The sequence below is a fragment of the Prionailurus viverrinus genome, chromosome A1 (genome assembly GCF_022837055.1).
Source record: "Prionailurus viverrinus isolate Anna chromosome A1, UM_Priviv_1.0, whole genome shotgun sequence".
Lineage (NCBI taxonomy): Eukaryota > Metazoa > Chordata > Mammalia > Carnivora > Felidae > Prionailurus > Prionailurus viverrinus.
This window is the reverse complement of record NC_062561.1, coordinates 227286693-227306920: the sequence shown is the minus strand read 5'-3', so window position 1 is coordinate 227306920 and position 20228 is coordinate 227286693. Positions and strand designations below refer to the sequence as shown.

Sequence of the window (20228 nt, the reverse complement as noted above, 5' to 3'; positions counted from 1 at the left end):
TTATGATCTGAGCACTTTTAAAATATGTATGCTGTGTTCCAATCAAAAAAAATGTAAGGCCCACCAGTGAATCCAACTGAGGCAAAAAAGGACTCCAGAATGAATCCATGGGGGAGACAAAGAGAAACCAAGGGGCTGAGGTCCGGGCCACGCAAAGAAAATACATTCCCTCAAACAGAGTAAAAGCAATAGAAGAATGAGAGGGTGGGCTGGAGGGGCAAATTTAAATTCTGAATTGGTCATATATATTTAAAATTAGAGGTTTGGGAGTTCAAGATATACCTGGATGTATAAATCGATCCTGAGAATCAACTAATGTGTGCTGAAGGAGATGCAGAAAGAAAACAGAGAAATGGGGGGGCTGGGGGTGGAGAGGGAGACTACAGGTTTGTTCTAAACCGACCACAGACCCCAGTAAAGACACCAGAAGGTCCAACCCTCAGCATAACTCCCATCTGGAAATCCTCATAAAGCAGCCTCCCTCTTGGGTATAATCTGTTGCCATTTAATCTAATGAGTGTAATTAAACCCTTTATCTTGCTAAACTAAAACTCAATCTCACACAATTCATCACTGTTCTATTTCAACTTCTCCGTCCACCATATTGAATAGGTCATAGGCCCCTTTATTCACGCTCGCTCTGAAAAATCATGGCGAGAAATACAAATTAGGAGGGCAGCTGTCTCTCTTTGTAGATGTTGGCAAGGAGGCGCCGATCAGTCACTAAAATACTAGAATAGCCGTGGAACGTACTGAGTCACTCACACAATCACCAAGGTTCTGCCACTGCTATAAGGATGCTGAGTTCGAAAACAAAAAGCAGGGGATGGGGAAGAAAACAAGGGGAACAGGTGCCAGTGGCCCTACATCCTTCTGTGTCCACAGCCTGGAAAATCTGTCAAACTGGCATCTGTAAGGCTTGGCCAGAGCTATTATTTTTTTTTTTTTAATTTTTTTTTTCAACATTTATTTATTTTTGGGACAGAGAGAGACAGAGCACGAACGGGGGAGGGGCAGAGAGAGAGGGAGACACAGAATCGGAAACAGGCTCCAGGCTCTGGGCCATCAGCCCAGAGCCCGACGCGGGGCTCGAACTCACGGACCGCGAGATCGTGACCTGGTTGAAGTCGGACGCTTAACCGACTGCGCCACCCAGGAGCCCTAGAGCTATTATTTTTATAATGCTATTTCAATAGGTACTAAGATACACCACGATGGGAGCACGAATTAGTGCACAGATAATTATCAGGACAATATACTGTGTGGTTGCTTGCTTTAAGGTAATTGAACTTCAGAGACAAAAAAAAAAAAAAAAAAGAAAGAAAACCCACAACTTCTGAGCCACTGGAAGATGAAGATCATTCGCCATACTTAAGTTTAAAAGAAATTTTTATTTTTTAAGTTCGGACACAAGAGGAGAAAACTGGTTCTGAGAGACCACTGCTACAAAACCAAATTAGGAATGAAGAGTTTGAACAGTTATAAGAAGTACGGAAATGGAGCGCCTGGGTGGCTCATGGCTCAGTCAGTTGGGCATCCGACTTCGGCTCAGGTCATGATCTCGCGGTCCATGAGTTCGAGCCCCGCATCGGGCTCTCTGCTGACAGCTCAGAGCCTGGATCCTGCTTCAAGTTCTGTGTCTGTCTGTCTGTCTGTCTCTCTCTCTCTCTGCCCCTCCCCCACTCACTGTCTCTCAAAAATGAATGTTAAAAAAATTTTTTTTAAAAAAGTATGGAAATAAAAATGGCAGCTCAGAAAAATATGCGCACCAAACTGGAGATGTCAATTATTAGAAAGAGCAGGATTTCATTAGATTCATGTTAGCTGAGAGCTGGAAGCGGTGTGAGAATCACCCCATCACCTCATTTACCCAGGAAGAAGCAGAGATGAAGCAACCGCTCTACGTTTGCTTAAAACAATACAGCTAAGGAAGGAGTTACTCTTCGGCAATGGATGTAGCGGACTTATAAACATCCATGAACCCTGGCTGGGGTATCAGAAAAAAATGTAACAGAATTTTACTTGAAAACGGTTCAGCGCAGCCTGTCCTGAGAGAAACGGTCACGGATTTGCAAGCCCTTCGTAAATTTTACTTATGTTCTAGAAGGAAAATGAAGGCTTGGTGGCAAGGGGGTGCTGGTGAGCACAGCTTCCTAGGAGTCCTTTCTCTTGCTTATTCATGTATTAAAGTAGCTGTTTGCAGGTCATAATGGGAAATTAGCCAGCCTTAAACACAGCCAATATCTGTTAAGTATAAATTAGGAGCACCACAAAATATTCCACTGAGCAGTTGAGAGTTGCTAGGAAACAAGAGGTCAGGCAATGCTCCAAGGCCAGGTTATTCCCATCCCCGGGGCCCCGACAGAGTCCCAAACACTGCAGCAGCCAGACCGAGGGCCAGGCTTCTGAACTGTTTGGCTCAAGATGCTTAAATTTGATGCTCCTCCCCCACGGTCCCCCAAATGGGGAAAGAGCCTAATGTGTGATGGGCTGCACTAGCTCGTCCGTAGCCTGGCACTTTGCTTTAAGGCACTGATGCCTGAGAATCCATATGAAAGAGGGTTTTAAGTTGAACACTAGTCCACTAAGCAAAATGGTAAAGAAATAAAAGGGATATATACAGAGAACAAACACGTTCCTAAATCCGACGCACAGGAAAACATGTATGACAACAAAATGCTCTTTCCTCTTCACCTCTCTCAGAAGAACACATCCACCCACTTCCTTTAGCGATCCCATTTACTTGAACAGCATTCCCCAGTTCTGGATTTAAAGAACGGTTTTCAGTGTTCTTTTCCCACAAGTGTATCTTTTTCTACATTTGCTTTAAAACGAATGTACGTCCTTTATAAATTCTATCTGAGGGTGCGGTGCCAACTTCAGTAAGTGGTGAAGAGGCACGACGGACAGACAGGTCAGGGAGCCTGGGTGGCTCGGGCGGTTAAGCGTCCAACTCTTGATTTCAGCTCGGGTCATGATCTCACAGCTCGTGAGATTGAGCCCCGCGTCAGGCTCTGTGCTGACAGTGTGGAGCCTGCTTGGGGTTCTCTCTCTCCCTCCTCCCTCTGCCCCTCCCCTGATCATGCTTTGTCTCTCTCTCTTTCAAAATAAATAAATAAACAATAAAAATAAATACAAAGGACAAGTCATGAGAGGAAATGAACATCTCTATTTGCTGGGACAGCCACACAATTACCATCGATGGTCTCTCCCAAGAGACGTTCGTTACCTCTTTCCATGACAAACAGAATTATTATTATGTACTAGCCAGGAGAGACCATCCGTGGCCATTTGTGTGCCATTGTGAGCTGGGAGTTTTACAGATATGATCAGTCAATCCTTGTAACCACCACCCTAAAAGGGGTAGACTTCTGTCCTTACTCCATCAAGAAGAACACAGACAACCTAAAAGACAGACCAGGGACATGTGGTAGGACAGCATTTCCTAGAAAACCTCGCTCAGTCTACCACGATATGTGGCCTCCTGATACATCTTCATAATTTTTTTTAAGTTTATTTATTTATTTTGAGAGAGGGAGAGAGAATGAATATGTGCAAGGGAGGGGCAGAGACAGGGGGAGACAGAGGACCGGAAGTCACTTCATACTGACAGAAGAGAACCCAATGTGGGGCTCAAACTCACAAACTGAGACCATGACCCAAGCCAAAGTCAGAAGCTTAACCAACTAAGCCACCCAGGTGCCCCACATCTTCATAAATTATTTTAATCCAAAAATGTTTCAGTAACCCGTTTTATCATCCGGTCACCGATTTATTGTCTACAGGACACACTGCCTTATTCACTAGCAAGCAGCAACAAAATCAACTTGTTCTCTGAGAGTGATGAAAGTCTTATGACATTAGCCCCAGAATACATAGAGAAACAGTTCCAGGTTAGTAGACTGCTACAGTCACTGAGCTGGGCAGGATAGGTGTTGAATTAGAGTTTAAGTTCTGTGATTTAGGCAAGAAAACTGCTGGGATTACAGCCACGATGATGATCTATCATACTCTGGGGAGCGCTCAACAAATGCTCCGGGGTCAGTCTCTGCATTTCCCCACGTCGGTGTTTCGGCATCTGAGGCCAGTCTGTGATTACGAGCAGAAACAGAAAGGATTCAGACATGATCCGTTCATGGCTTTGCTCCTTCCTCCATTTTGGCACCCGGTCCTCAACATAGTTAATATTCAACTGAAGAGCGTCCATTCCTTTATGCCCATACACCAGGGCCCCCCTCGGCGGTTTTTACAACTCCCACCGCACCTGCCAGAGGCGTGTTAGGCACGGTAACCAAAATGACCAGAACGGAGAACAGAAAAGCCTGGGCATCCAGGTCGGTTGCTAAAGGCGCTTCCCATAGTTCCAAACCACCTTCTCAATCATTTAAAAACGTCAACATGTTGTAACAAGGAGCGTGGATGTGCTGGGAGCAGGCAAGGTGAGTAATGGAGAACAAGCAGCTATTGTATTGTAGCTAATTTTTTCTAATCGAGCATGAGAAGGGAAAGGCTTTAACTCTGTGGACACTGGCCGAGCCCCAAGTGTGTGTAAACCAGGAAATGCCTCCAGCACAGCTCCAGAGAGCAGGAGCTCCCAAAATCTGCCGATGCAGCAGGGCTCCAGACAATGACCGGTCTAAGAGATGGTCACTTACAAGGAGCTTTGCGGTGTTTTGTATCTTTTGCACCTTTGACGCCTGGCCCTGAGTGCCAGCAGGTGTGTTCGAATCCTGGGAATCCAAATCCAAATCCAAATGACGCCATTATCAGGTCCAAACTGCCCTTGCACCTCGGCGAAGGACCTCCTTTCCCTAATTTGCATGGGACCTGGGAGTAACAGCCCCTGGGAGTAATTTGCATGGGACCTGCAAGTGAGGTCTGATATAAATCGAACTGTCAGAGTTTCAATGGAATTGATTGATGCAGTGACATCAGTGAATCAAACATATAGGGCCAATGTGTCAGAGTCAATACTAAAACAAACGAACCCCCCCAAAATAGAGAGAAGATAGAGAAGGAAATGAAAAGAAGCCAGGCTGATTTTCTTTCTGCAATTTCTCAAGCCACAATGAACATATTAAAGACGCCTTACATTTGGCCCTCATCATCTTGTGGCATTTGACTCCACAAAATTTGCTTTAGTGTTCTACTTATGTACTGTAATATCCCTAATGAAACTGTCCCAGTGGAAACAATATCCAGGTACCCAAGAGTTCATCCCCGAACCCTTGTGCTTTCTCTGCGGGCTCAAAGGCAGAAATCTCACCCAACCTTATGATGCATATTCCTACTTCATTTTCTCGTGTCTCTGAAGGGACTTTTAAAAAAGCTTTACCTGACCGTTTCTGAACCATTCGTTTGGTAGCGACATTTTCACCGTTGTAAACGTGGAGGGGATTGAGGCGGGAACGCGGCAATATTTTTCACAAGGACACTGGTCTTGCATTTCATAAAGGCAAGCGGAGTATAGCCCAGCGTAACTCCAAAGCTAAACAGTATTCCTTTTTCAGTGCAACATTGACAAATGGGGCATCTGGCACCCTTTAATGAGCCGTTTTAGCCTTTCAGAGCGGCTGAAACTAGGCCACCCATTCATCTGAGAAAGTGGGTAGCACAGAGCAATTACGTAATCCTGCCAGGCGCACCGATATTAAGGGCACCCCATCCCACCCCCACTTCACGCGTCCTAGTAGATTACGTACTAGGAAACAATACATGTTAGCAAATGACTCCATCGATACCTCTGGAAAAATGTTAAGCGATATGAAATTTTCTGTTTTCACCACACAGCCAACAGCAAAACACGAGGTTCAAAGCCCTGACAACTGGTGCAATGCAAGTTCAATTGTACACAGATGCCATTTTTTTAACCGCGAGCAAAGGAAAAACAGGATAAACACCAAGAAATCATCTGCATGGACACCATAACCCAGCGGCCGCCCACCAGGGCGATTTTGCCTCCTGGGGGGAGATTTGGAGATGCCTGGGGACAACAGGGCTGTCGCTGGCATCTACTGGGTAGAAGAAAGCAGGGTTGCTGCCATTTATTCTACACTGCCCAGGACAGGGCCCCAAGGCAAAGGATCGCCCCGTCCGACGTTGTCAACGGCACCGCGGTGGAGATCTCCTACTATAACCTGAGAAATCAGAAACACCCGGTTAAACAAGGAGGGGGAAGGTAAAGACGGGGAAATTTAATTATGAACGCATTCTAACCTGAAGTGTGCTGCAGGCGATAGGGCAGCCCAGAACTAGCCAACTTTAGGAAACTAGAAAAGAAGTCAGTTACAAAATGAGGCTACGGGGCCAAAGCCTGAGGAGGAGGGCCCCGGGCTGGGAAAACACGGTGCTGAGGGACTCACCTAGCTGCGGGCCGGAGGAGAGAAGGGAGCCTTTCTGCAGGAGCGGCAGGTGAGGAGGAGGGCAGAGTGTGGGGCCAGGCCTACAGCTCGGGAACCAGTCAAGAGAAAGGGGGAGGGGAGAGGCCCAGTCAGACAGGTGCCAGGAAGGCGGGGTGGCTGGCGAGGTCACAGGCCTGGGGGCCTGGGGGGCGCGCGGGGAGGGGATTGGGAGGGCGGGGCAGCGAGAACCCAACCTGGAAGCTTCCGGCACCAGGGAGGCCGGGGCAGTTTAGAGAGCAGAGCGTTAGAAATAAGTAAACGGGCATGGCCTCTCTTTGCAAACAGCGGTGAGCGCTGTCCAGGGGAGCATTCCCCATACACTCCCACCTCCCCGCCCCCTTCAGTATAGACTTCTATATTAAATGTTTCAGACTATTTAGAGACATTGGATATAAAGAGAGTGTGACCAAGGAGAAGGAACCCTGAGCAAAGGAACGTTTGACAGCACAAGAGGGAAAAACGGATGGAAGGCTGTCCCGGAAGAGGCAAGGAAACGCTATCCAGAACACAGGATGAGACTGGTCTTGGGGAAGGCTGCCACAGTGGGAACTCCCCGGGTGCGTTAATGGTCGTCCCTGCCCCTACCACCTCCGGACGTGTTGTGAAAAAGCAACACGAAACCAAGAAACTCATTCAGTCTACACACTGGCAAAATAATCTCCCTATTTCTTTGATCACACTATTGAAGTCGCAGGCCATTTTCCATTGGCGTATCACCTTTTGCGAATTTCGCATTCATGTGTTTCACTCACTTTTCTATCAGAACATTGGATTTCCTTACCGATTTCTAAGGGCTCTTTTTTAAGGCTACAAATCCCCTGTGAAACACGTTGCAAAATATTTTTCCTGTTCGTTGTTGGCTGGCCTTAAATGAAGAACAATTTGGCCCTGTGTACATATACGTCAAAGTCACGACAGTGCATGCCATGATTTAGCAAATACACTGACAAATTTTACCTTTAAAAAACAATCTTGAGCGTGCACCGGTATTCATACACATGAATAATGCAGAAACACTGTTGACGACGAGGAAATAATCCAGTAATAGAATCTATTTGAAAGCACAGCCCCCGACAGAATTCTGTAGTCATGGGGGAAAAAAAGGCACGGGAATGTTTTAAGATACAGTAAGCTAATAAAAAGTCAATTACAAAATGAAGAGTAGACTATAATTTACATAAAGGTTAAACCATTTGAATTTGTATTTTGCACCTTTTCCAAATAGTTTAGAATCAAGCAGTAGTGCCTTCATACTGAGGAGGGTTGAAGGCAAACCCCTGTGGTGGTGTTTGTATTATTATTACTATTTATTGTAGTATTTCTGTGTATCAGGGAAAGAGCCAGCCTGAGGAAGGACACGAACACCCCAGGGTCAAAGGGCAACACAGCAAAATGCTGAACAAAGTACGGAGGTGCAGAGGGCCTCCTCTAAGGCTGTGAGAAGATGCAGGGAGGCTGACTCTGAGCCCGAGCACCAGGCCGCAATTCATCCCCCAGTTCTACCCTCTGGTCTGGGCTCAAACCTGGGCCCTTTGCTCCAAGGTCATCGAGGGGAACCGGCTCTTCCTAAAGTTGCTGGGCGGCAGTGGGGAGTTTTAGAACAAAGTCTCTAACAGCAATCACTCACACTCTCACACACACACACACACACACACACACACACACACACACACACGAAGGGGGCTGGTGAAAATGCCAATGCAAGGCCATTTAAGTTAGACGACCAAAAAACCCCACAAACAAACAAACAAACCCACCGCCCCACAGTCTGCATAAAAGGGACAGGAGGGTCTGGGATTTGTTCAAATGCTGGAGCGGGGCTGCTATTCTGATTGGTCGCTATTTCCAGAAGTTCAGGAAGAAGAGCCAAAGTAAAGATGCACAGTGGGAGGGCTGAGGGCTATAACCATCTGATACGGTGGGCAGGAGGGGGGCGGGGGGCGGGGAAAAAATGTTTACCCCATCGTGGCAGCTGTCACTTCCCAGGTAGGAAGCTCGCAGTGCAGATGGGCTGGTGTCTGTAATCAGTCTTCCCAAAAAGTATTCTTTAACAAGCTGGGGCACTCATCAGGGACAGCGAGTGAGCGAAACAGTGCTCAGCAGAGTGACGTGTATGGTGTCACTCTAGCCCTGGGGCCAAGCAATGGGATTCTGAAGCTGGGGATCTACATACTTAACCAGCACGGAAATACGGGTAAGGAAAGTCAGTACGAGCGAGGCAGAGATAAGTGGTAATTTCCCACTGGTGACTAACACTCTTCCGATGGCATTTCATTTTATGTCCGATTAATTACTTGTAAGACTGTTAAACCAGATGGTAAAACACATTCTAACATTAGGTTTTCACCTAGCGCTGGAAATTTATTTCCATGAGAGTAGATTTAGCTAAGCAGCAGTCAGCCACATTATTATTCCTTTCTTTTAAATGTAGCTCGATTTAATATGAAAGACCACCTTCACATTTAAAACCTGCTCCCTTAAAGGGCACTTTTAGCAAATGAATGGAAATCCACAGAACACATTCAAGTGTCCGTGGAGGCAGAGATTAGCATTTCAGACGCTCTTTATTATGTTCTTTCTTTGGGGACACCTACTTGGGGACTAAGAGAATCTCGGCCAAAAGTGCCTGATCTGGTTTCTCTGGGCAGATTGCAAACTTCTGGCATGGGTCTGCTTGTGTGAAATCAGCACATGATAGTCAATGGATGACCAAAGGACTCCCATAACTTCTCCATTTCCACATCTGTGTACAAACCAATTTATAACGCAATTTAAAAACCAAAAATTCCGCTTGGGCAGATTTCCTTAAAAGGTTCACACCAAGCACAAGGAGAAGCTGCAAGCCCCTAACGTGTAAACTTTTAAACGGACACGCCTCGAGATAACAAATTCAAACAAAAGAAACCACCGCGAGCAATCTCCCCTCCCAACCTCACATTAAAAAATGGTTTTTCCTGTAAAAGGTGAACTGCCTCTCAAAAGCATATCCCATTATCCACGCCTTACGCGATCATGTCCTTCATTCTTACAAAGCGTTAGCAGTTCAAACTTGGAAATGCCATCAAGATCAGTACTTACCCACCTGTTGAGAAATTAAACAGGTCTGGTGCTCAGGGAGACGGAAAACCCGTCTCTCCCCGGTTTAAAGAATGTCTCCACAGAATTTCCCGCTACCATCATCGTTCCAAGGCACGTGAAACTTTGAAGCGGCTCAAGTAAGAGAAGAGCTCCTACCTTGGGTTCCTTGTGCCCGTTCAGCTTTTGTCCCCTGTAAATGGCGGCATCTTTAGCAGTCCGGACTACAGGCATCTGAGGCAACGGACACAAAAACGGGCTTTCTTCGGCTCGCTGGTGTTCCCAGGCTTTTATGTGGTGTCTTGGGCTCTGCCTGCTTAATTCATTCCCGATTCTACTGAAAGGAAGTCCAGGCTGGCGGGGATTTGCAATTGCTGACGATACTTCTAACTGCAGGAGCTAACTAACCCGCCCCCCCCGCCCCCCATTGCACCAAGAAATGTGTAAAGACATGTGAAGGCCGCCGAGATCTTAAAAGATGGCCCAGGACTAAAAAAGGAAAAATAAAAATCAAAAGCCACGGGACAAAATCACGCAATTTAGTTGTGACCTTGCAAGGTCCGCCCAGAGAACAACTCTCTTCACTTGAGCGGGGCTTCATTTATGGCTATTTATCCTCGCCTTTGCAGAGCGGGACTGAATAGTTGCCATGACAACATGGTAAACAGGATTCGAGTGACCACGGAGGGGTTTAATGGGATTGTTTTGTTTGGGGGAGAAGAATGGTGGCTTGAAGGCTTCCTTCACCAAAATTTCCTGAAAAGGTAAAAGCTGTCTTTTTAGAAGTCGTCCGTATGTGACGTTCTCAAAAGTTAAAGACGCTGGCAGTGGGCACTCCAGTTACGGGAGAGCAGACAACATGAGTGGCAGTCAGAAAGACAGGAAGAATTATGGAAGGCCACTCAGGGCTAAGTGGGCATTTTCCAGTAAGTACGTGGAAGAAACAGAACCACCCCTACAGGCTGCAAGCCTAACTGAACGGAGAGAGGAGTCAAAGGGGCTGACAATCCAGGTAGTTCTAAAATGTCCTTAGCTCCCTGGGGCTCCAGATGCTTTTGCGCTCCCTACTTGCTCATGTAGTTTTTTTGTTTGTTTGTTTCTTCTGCAGAAAACCGTGTCACTCACATTTTATCCTGTGCAAGAGAAACCACATTCTCAGGGCCTCAACTTTTGTCCCACTGGAAACAATCCCGTTCTTATAAAATATTACTTGAGAAAGATGTTCATTGTACTGTGAGTAGATTGGGAACATTTGGCATTTTGACACTGGATGACAGTGTGCGTATGTCAAAGCTCAGAGAGCCTTACAACACAGCTAACCTGAGATGTGAGCTTTAGGCTTTAGAATACTGGTTCAGGAATTATCATAAACGTGCCACACTCGTGTACCATGTTAATAAGAGGGGAAATTGTGTGTGTGTGTGTGTGTGTGTGTGTGTGTGTGTGTGTGTGTGTTGAGGGGCATGGAGAATGACATGGAAACCCCATGCTATATGCTCAAGTTTTCTGTAAATTAAAGTCACCTTTAGGGACACCTGGCTGGCTCAGTTAGTAGAACATCTCACTCTTGATCTCAAGGTCATGAGTTCAAGCCCCATATTGGGTATAGAGATTACTTAAAAAGAAAAAATAAAGTCAATTTTAAAACACCCGAAATAAGGGGCACCTGGGTGGCTGAGTCAGTTAAGCGTCTGATTTCAGCCCAGGTCATGGTCTCACGGTTCGTGAGTTCGAGCCCCAAGTCGGGCTCTGTGCTGACGGCTCACAGCCTGGAGCCTGCTTCGGATTCTGTGTCTCCCTCTCTCTCTGCCCCTCCCCACTCGTGCTTTCTCTCTCTCTCTCTCCAAAATAAAAACATTTAAAAAAGTTTTTAAAACAACTGAAAGAAACGTTCATCCCATAACAACATCAAGGACTTAAAAGGAAAAGGTCTGGCAACAGCCTTAGGAAGCTTTCCCCGTGGTCCAGCATAAATTGGGGTTTGCATTCACGAGGATGGAGTGAGCTGTAAAATGCTGAGCACGGTCTCTAGCCCCAACCTATAGCGCGGGTGTGCAATCTTTCTCACGGTCCAATGCAGCTGTTTCGTGTCCCCCTTGGCTCATTTAATACCTACGGCTGCTTCCGTACACGGGCACTGTCCCCAGACACGCCTCAGGGAGGAGGAAGCAAACCCAAGGCCAGGGGACCGCTCAGTGACAAGAGCGTGGGACAGAAGAGAGGGAGACAGAAGATTCCAAGCAGGCTCTGCACGACAGCAGCGAGCCCAACGAGGGACTCAAACTCACGGACCGTGAGATCATGACCTGAGCCAAAGTCAGATGCCCAATTAACCGAGCCACCCAGGCACCCCTAATTTTTTTAAGTGGCAAGTTAGGTCTAGATCTTTGGCAAAGTTAAGCCCTCGTGTACCGCGAGTGGGTGTACAATGTACTTGGATTAGCAATTCGATTCTGTGCTGACTTACTGAGCACATCCTGTGGCCGCAACACTGAGCTATGCAGCAGGACGCAAAGGCGGGCAAGGCAGGTCCTATGAAGCTGTACTTGGTTAAGATCCTCTGTACGCATGGAACACTTTATTCAGAAAAATAAGATTAGGGTAGAGAGATCAAAGACGAAAAAAAAAAGTTGCTTCCGTAAACTTCAGTAAGGCTGATGAGACAGAAGATGAACAAAATGAGATACAGGAGATACAGGAAGAACAGGACAAAAATTCAAGGTAGGAAATATGCCACATTATCATCAGCATTTTTAAAGAAATGTTTGGTCTTTGTTTAAAAAATAAAAGGGGGGGGAGGGCTGGCTCAGTGGGTAGAGCGGGTAACTCTTGATCTCAGGGCCAGGAATTTAAGCCCACATTGGGTGTAGAGCTTACTTAAAACCCAAGGGGCGCCTGGGTGGCGCAGTCGGTTAGGCGTCCGACTTCAGCCAGGTCGCGATCTCACACTCCGTGAGTTCGAGCCCCGCGTCAGGCTCTGGGCTGATGGCTTGGAGCCTGGAGCCTGTTTCCGATTCTGTGTCTCCCTCTCTCTCTGCCCCTCCCCCGTTCATGCTCTGTCTCTCTCTGTCCCAAAAATAAATAAAAACGTTGAAAAAAAAAAAACCCAAAAAAACGGGAAAAAAAAAAGAACAAAAACAAAAAACCCACAAGAAAGCAAATGGCAGGCAGCATCTGGATGACACAAATACAACCCCCCAGGACTACAGGTGCCGAATTCATTAATTCATTCATCGAATCATTATGCCTCTGGAAGCAGAGGGTTAGGTTCTCGTAACGCCTGCACACTGTTCTCACTTCCTGTGCGGTCCCAGCCTGTCTCCAGTGTCGTCCAACTGGGGAATCTAGTCTGGTATCAATGGTGGCACCATGAAAGAGAGGGACACAGGTCATCGGGATTCATTGAAGTGCAAAGCACGGCATCCTCTCCAGTCTTTGAAAGACGATTGTGTGAGAAGGCTGATACGTCCATGTGTCTCAGGGTACACAGACAGTGCTTCCAGACAAGCCACCATGGTCAGGCTAACCCTGTGCCTCCCGCTCTGTACTCCCACCAGATATTCCAAAGTCCAGCAAATATGACTGCAGTCCTCCCTCACAGACCCCATGGTTTCCCTTCCCTGGGGCCTGGTCTCCAGCCTTCCCTTGGCATGGACGCCCCTCTCCTCACTCTTCCCCTCTTCCCTTAGGAAAACCTCCCTCCAAGCAGCCAGCTTGGCTAGAAGCCTTCCTCCACCAGCCACCGGCCTTGGGGAGATTCAGGTGACCCAAGTCCTGCCTTTTTGGAGGAGACTCTGACAGAATCTTTAAGGACGCGGCTACGTTGGGTTAAAAGCTTGAAGAAGATGCTGCAAGGAACCGAAGGCTTCCCCACCTTGGAAGGCGAGGGCTCCTCAGCTCACAACTGCAGAAGGAATGGTGAGGACGGCCGGCCAGCCATGTTCCTGACAAGTGACAGCCCACATCGTCTGCAGGAAGTGGCCTCGCTTTCCTCCCATGGGAGCCTGGGAACTGCAGACAGCCAGTGCTCACACCCCCGAAGGTTTTCCTGATATTTATCAGTCCGTTCCCTTCTTTAATTCTGTCCTGCACCTCCTCAGGGTTTTTCTGAGGAATGTTAATGACAGACTCTTCTGACTAGAACTTATTTGCTAAAATACCAGGCGGGGAGAGAGGGGAGAGATCACAGGCCTTGGGACACCCTTGGGGAGAAATTCTGATGAAGCAAGGCAGGTTTCCTTTGTTACGGAAATCTGCTGTTGGTTTGGACCCTTTGAGCCAGAAACTACCACTGCCTCACAAGCCACAATAGACAAAAGCTAACAGGCTACATTGCCAACTAAAAACTGTCTCATGGAGAACTCTGCCCCTTGCAAACGCCACAATTCTAAGTCAAGGAGAAGATTACATCCTTCAGTGCTATGTGTAAGCCAGAGAACTGACTGCTCACTACCCCCTATGGGGAGGGGGGCTTACTTTGCAATTTTATTTTAAATTTTTCTTCCAGTATAGTTAACACCCAGCGTTCTGTCCGGTTCAGGTGTCCAATTCAACACTTCCTTACTACACCCAGTGCTCACAACCATGAGCGCGCTCCTTAATCCCCACCACCTATTTCACCCATCCCCCACCCACCTCCCCTCTGGTAACCAACAGTTGGTTCTCTACGGGCAAGAGCTTCCTGGCTCTCCTGTCTTCTTCTCTTTGCTCCTTTGTTTCTTAAATTCCACATAGGAGTGAAATCACACGGTGTTTGTCTTTCTCAGGCGTATTTTGCTTAGCCTCAGACTCCAGCTCCATCCATGTCGTTAGCCAATGGCAGGATTTCATTCTTTGTTTACGGCTGAGTAATACTCCATCGTCTAAGAGGCAGGCTTTTTCAGCTTCACCTTGTGACTCAGCCCCAGGATTCCTCAACGCGAGTGAAATGTCTTTTATACAACGCCTAAGATCAGCTTCATGTTGCGCGTGACAAAAAGTCCACAATTATTACAGCTGAACTGACATAATGTCCTAGCATTTCAGTCCAATTCTCCCCATTTGCACTTGGCCTTCAAAGCAAAACACAAAAGTGCCAAGTAACAAAAACCCTGTAATATTTCCAGCAAAGGATTTCCCAATGCTTTAGGCCCAAGGACCCACTCTGAGCTTCACGCATTTGCCAAGGAGGGGAGGCAGCCTGCCCTGCAAGCTTGGGGCCCACTGAGCGTGTACTCACGTTCACAAGGCCACCATGGTAACCTTGGATATGCTCCCCAAAGCACAAGGCAACTCCTTCACTTTTTCTGAGGCCACATTTCTTTAGGTCACAGACTTGAAGGCCACTGCCTTTATCCCTCTGGTCATAGAGTTGTCAAAAATGAACCCTCTAGAATCTGCCCAAACCTATGACCCATGTTCCTGAATGAGGCGCAAAATACTTCCATATACGTAAGTTCAAATACATCCTCTCAAGGTCCCGTAAGGAGCAAATGACCAGAAAAGGGTATGAAGTAAGAGACACGGTCTCATCCCTTCATGCCAGAAATATACACTCCTCTTCTATGGGGCAAAGGCTGGCAAGATTTTCCCCATGAGATTTCTAGAAGCACTGATCTTAGGACAAAAGAAAGCTCACAATAAACTCCAAATGAGGGTTGTTTACATACATGTCATATAACATCATCAACAGGAGCACTCAGATATTTTCAGTGGAACCAAATGAATGCTAAGCAAGCCATAATTAATGATTTCCAGATTCTAATTAGCATCTTCGCACTTAAAATCACACCTACGTCTTGGGCCTCAGACCAGAAGGTTCACGTGTCTGTGCCTTCACTTTCTGGGTGCATCTGAAATGGTACTGAGATGTTTTTCCAAAGTCTCCTACGGTCCAACTCTTGGTGAGTATTAATTAGTTTCTGCCACAGAACAGGTGATGGGAAGACTGTGAGAAGTACTTATGAAACATGAGGTGGGGTTGGCTCTTTTCTTTAAATGCAAAAACCAAAGCAATTACGGACAGTCACATCCCAGCAAGAAAAAAATAAACATCAGTAAAAGGTAGTCTCTTCAATATTCTGCCTGCTGAAGACTGTTCAAGCAGGTCTAATTTCAAAAGCTATTACAATTTCAAGGAAAAACTCCATGTCACCCAAGAAAGGAAACAAATACATGCGGGACTATGTTTTTCAAATTCAAATTTCTCTCCTTATAACAGTGCTGACATATGGCAGGCCCCCATTTTACTGAATCTAAGACACCGACGCCTACAAACCTGCATGATTATGTCACACATACCCCTGAGAAAGGCACAGCGCTCCCAATTAAACTATTGCTCGCCAGAAGTTGTAAAACGCACCCCTAGTACCCAAGTCCTTAAATTGGGAACAAACAGCCTCTTTGAGCGATGAAATACGGTATTATTATCCCTGTTGTGTAAAGAGGAAAAGTAAGAGAGGTTACACAGCTCCTGGGAGTATGTATAGACCCAAATCACGAAGTCCATATATATCGTAAAAACTGCCTATTGAGGTTATAAAGTGAAATATAGGGGCACCTGGGTGACTCAGGCAGTTAAGCGTCCGACTTCTGCTCAGGTCACGATCTCGCGGTCTGTGAGTTTGAGCCCCGCGTCAGGCTCTGTGCTGACAGCTCAGAGCCTGGAACCTGCTTCCGATTCTGTGTCTCCCCCTCTCTCTGCCCCTCCCATGCTCATGCTCTGTCTCTCAATTATAAATAAACGTTAAAAAAAATTAAAGAGAAATAGAAAACAGCTGGCATGGTATCTTGCTAGGTTTTAACTAGTAATTTCCGACGTTATGGCCAAAAACTACATATTGTTTATGCTGCCATTTTCTGTGATAATCTAAAACATTTTAATATAAATTCGAGACATGGAAAGGTGAGCTGTTTTTTTAAACCGCCAGAACAGAGGCACAGATCTTCCATGTAAGACCAGTCTCCGTCGGCTGCTTTATGCCACACAAATACCAAATTCTCACCATCATGGGCTCATAGTGACATAGCAAACTTAACAGGTTACTCGTCCTTACAGGCAGCATCCATTTTTACCTTCCTAGAAGACAGAGAGTTCAGTATCGTGGTTCTTATGAACATCTTTTTTTTTTTTAATTTTTTTAATGTTTATTTATTTTTGAGACAGAGAGAGACAGAGCATGAATGGGGGAGGGTCGGAGAGAGAGGGAGACACAGAATCAGAAGCAGGTTCCAGGCTCTGAGCCGTCAGCCCAGAGCCCGACGCGGGGCTCGAACTCACGGACCGCGAGATCGTGACCTGAGCCGAAGTCGGACGCTCAACCGACTGAGCCACCCAGGCGCCCCATGAACATCTTTAAACTATAAATGAGGAACCACTAATAGTAAGTCAAGGGCAACTGGGAAACAAGGTAAAAAATAAGATCTAGTATCAGCAAAGTTACTAGAATATAACCTAAGTCTCAAGAGAAACAGTTTCAGGTCAGATTCCTTCTCTTACGCCTTATGAGAACAGCATTTAGTTTTTTAACAAGAGGGGCTGCTGACATTACTGTCTTGTGGAGGGTTTTCCTCTCTTCGGGGAGATTACGAAGAGCTGATGTTTCCCAAAGCAAGACAATTTCTATTTTTCAACATTTTACGGCTAGTTTCCCATTTAGTCTTGGATTCAGCAATGACATACATTGAATACTAAATTTTCTTTGTTCAGACAGCTTCCTGTAACACTCACATTGTTTCTGATCAGGCTATGGCATTAAAACACTAAATTCACAGAGCCTACCCATGAAAACACACGATGACGCTCTATCAGGAATTATCAAATTAGGCATGACTACCTGGTCAGAGTCCTTAAAAAAGTCAGCACCGCTATTTAGAATACAGACACTTCATCATGCTTAACAAGAAAGCAAAATGAAAAACTAAACCAACCACAAAACATACACCAACCATCTCTTCCATAAGAGACAGCTGCCCAAGAATTTCAAACCAAATCCTTAAAAAAAAAAAAAAAAAATTGTGAAGGTTTCACAAGGTTTCCTTTTAAATAGATTTCTCTAAAGCTTAATGGCATCATTCAGAAGCAGAGAAGTAGGCCCAGGAGACAAAGGGAATTTTTCTATTTAATGTTAGGTTATAATAATGTCATATATGCTCCCAACCCTCTATGATGAAAGGGCTTTACAGACAGTGCCTGGGAGGCGGGGTCCTTAAAGACACAGCCTCAGTCTAGCGCTGCTGTAAATCTTACCTTCTGCGTGTTTGGCTTGATACAGCGAACAAAGAAAGGATTAGAGCAGCTTAGCGTTGCCATTAAGGAATGCAGGGAGTCCTATTAGAAAGAAAAAAGTATATGTTGATTTAGTCTCTTATTATGTCATTCTTTAGATTTCTCAGCATCTCAGGCACTCCTCAGAAAGAGGAAGAAACAATAGAAATCACAGGAATAATTTTTTCCTGATTAATGGAATATTAAGTTATAACACTGTCATCCTCATATAAGATAAGGTCAAGGTGCTACAATCTATAGTCACTGAAATTACTTCACAATATACAAAACTCATTTGTCACTTCATTGGAAGAGTATCATTGGGGGGGGGGGGGGGGAGGGGGAACAATATTCTGTTAACCACCAGAAAGCAACTCTGGGCTATTTCGATGTTTGGTACAGAAAATCTGGGCTGAATGCACTGTCCCACTGGAGGTTTTTTCCTCCTAATTCATTATTTCCATTAAGATGACAGTCTGTACCAATAATTCACTCTTACCCTGAAGTCACCAGGCAGATCAAGCTTCCATAATACTGCTTTATTATTATTTTTTAAATTTTTTGTTGCTATTGTGATGAATTTTTAACATTTCCCAATGCAGACAGAGCACGTAATGAACACTCATCACCAGCTTCTGCTCATGGCTAATCTCATTTCATCCAATCCCCATCTGAGTACACCCTACGCCCAGCCCTTGTAGAAAACGGCGTTTTTAGTTCATCCCTCAAGATTTCATATGTGCTATTAAAGGCTAAACATTTCCAAACCTGTATGTAACCACCATATCATCATCCGAAAAAGCTTGAACCAGAATTCCTTAATTCCAATCTTAAAAGAAGCAGGTGTCTCAGATTTCATACAAAAATCCTCAAGTGCCTCAAATTTCATAATTTTTAACCGGTCTGTTCCTTGAAATCAGAATGCAAATGAGGTTCCTGTACTGTACTTAGGGTCTTTCAGTCTTTTAATCCACTGGGTTTCCCTCCATTTCTTTTTTCTTCTTACAATTTTGTGGAAAAAACTGGGTCATCTACAGCACTACATTGGTTAGTTACTTCTTGGGTTCGAAAGCTTTAGGGTTTCTCACAGGTGACCAAATGGCCTGGCATGTGTGGCCCTTCATATATATATATATATATATATATATATTCATATATATTCTGGTGCCAATTTAACTCCCTATGAGACATTCTGTCTGCTGGCCTCACCGAATCAGTCTTCCGGGAACACAACTCAACGTTCCTGCCTCAGGACTCCTTCTCCTGCTCAGTCTCTCTACCTGGAAGGCCTGACCGCTCTCTGCCATTTCCTTGATTCCTAGTGCAATTTAATCCCCAAATATCCACAAAGCCTCCCAAGGCAACTCCAGACAACACTGCTCTAGAAAAAGGTAATATAACAACTCCACTGGGGGATTAGAAACCTAGGTTTTAGAGTCAGACAGGTACAGTTCAAATCTTAGCTTTAGTCCTCAGAGGGCCTGAATGGTCTCCATTTCTCCAAACCTCAGTTTCCTCATCTATAAAATGGGGACAATAGTATGTACTTATAAGATGGGAGAAATGAACAAGATCATATACGTGAAGTGATTAGTGACTGGCACATAATACATACACAATAAATGGTAACTTTTTTTTTTTTAATTTATTTGAGACAGATACCGTGTGAGTGGGGGAGGGGCAGAGGAAGGGGCGGGGGAGGGAATCCCAAGCAGGCCCCGTTGTCAGCACAGGGCCCAACATGGGGCTCAAACTCACAAACCGTGAAATCATGACCTGAGCCGAAACCAAGAGTTAGATGTTTAACTGACTGAGCCTCCCAGGTGCCCCCAAATGGCAACTGTTTTTATTATATCCTACCTAGGTCAAGCCTGCCCATCACATCTCATGATCCAGCTTTGTTAGCAAGGTTGGTGAGTATCTGGCTCATTGCCAACTACGTTGTACAACAGGCCTCACACAGAACCCCACCGGATGCATCCAACTCTGAATAACTAAGTGAAAGACTCTTTGAAGGCAGATTTAATAAATGTCTATTGACTCATACGCCTCTCTTTCTCTTCCTATTAGGATTTGTTACTTGGGGGTAAAACAGAACAATTAAGGTCAGAAAATGGTCAGGGGTGCCTGGGTGGCTCAGTCGGTTCAGCGTCCAACTTTGGCTCAGGTCATGACCTTGTGGTTCGTGGGTTCGAGTCCCGCGCGTCAGATTCTGTGCTGACAGCTCAGAGCCTGGAGCCTGTTTCGGATTCTGTGTCTCCCTCTCTCTCTGCCCCTCCCCCACTTGTGCTCCAGTTTCTCTCTCTCTCAAAAATAGACATTAAATTTTTTTTTTCAAAAATGGTCTTCACATGCTCTACCTCTAAACTTTCTAAAATGGCTACATATTTAAAATACAAGTAGGAATGGTCCCTATTTCCCTGAATTCTGGGTATCTGGACAAGGTAACTGACATGGATCTTATTTAAATGCGTGCTTGCTCAGTCGTTATTCCCAGTTATGATACT

The 20228-nt window shown here is 45.6% G+C and overlaps 1 protein-coding gene across 3 annotated transcripts in view; it reads right to left on the bottom strand.

Moving 5' to 3' along the window:
- Positions 1 to 20228, bottom strand: part of MYO10 (myosin X) — a 227509-nt gene that overhangs the window by 59205 nt on the left and 148076 nt on the right. For all 3 annotated transcript variants that reach the window (XM_047860033.1, XM_047860040.1, XM_047860050.1), the window contains one exon: positions 17704 to 17784. In XM_047860033.1, the coding sequence (XP_047715989.1) occupies positions 17704 to 17784 (81 nt within the window). The remainder of the gene's footprint in view (positions 1 to 17703; positions 17785 to 20228) is intronic.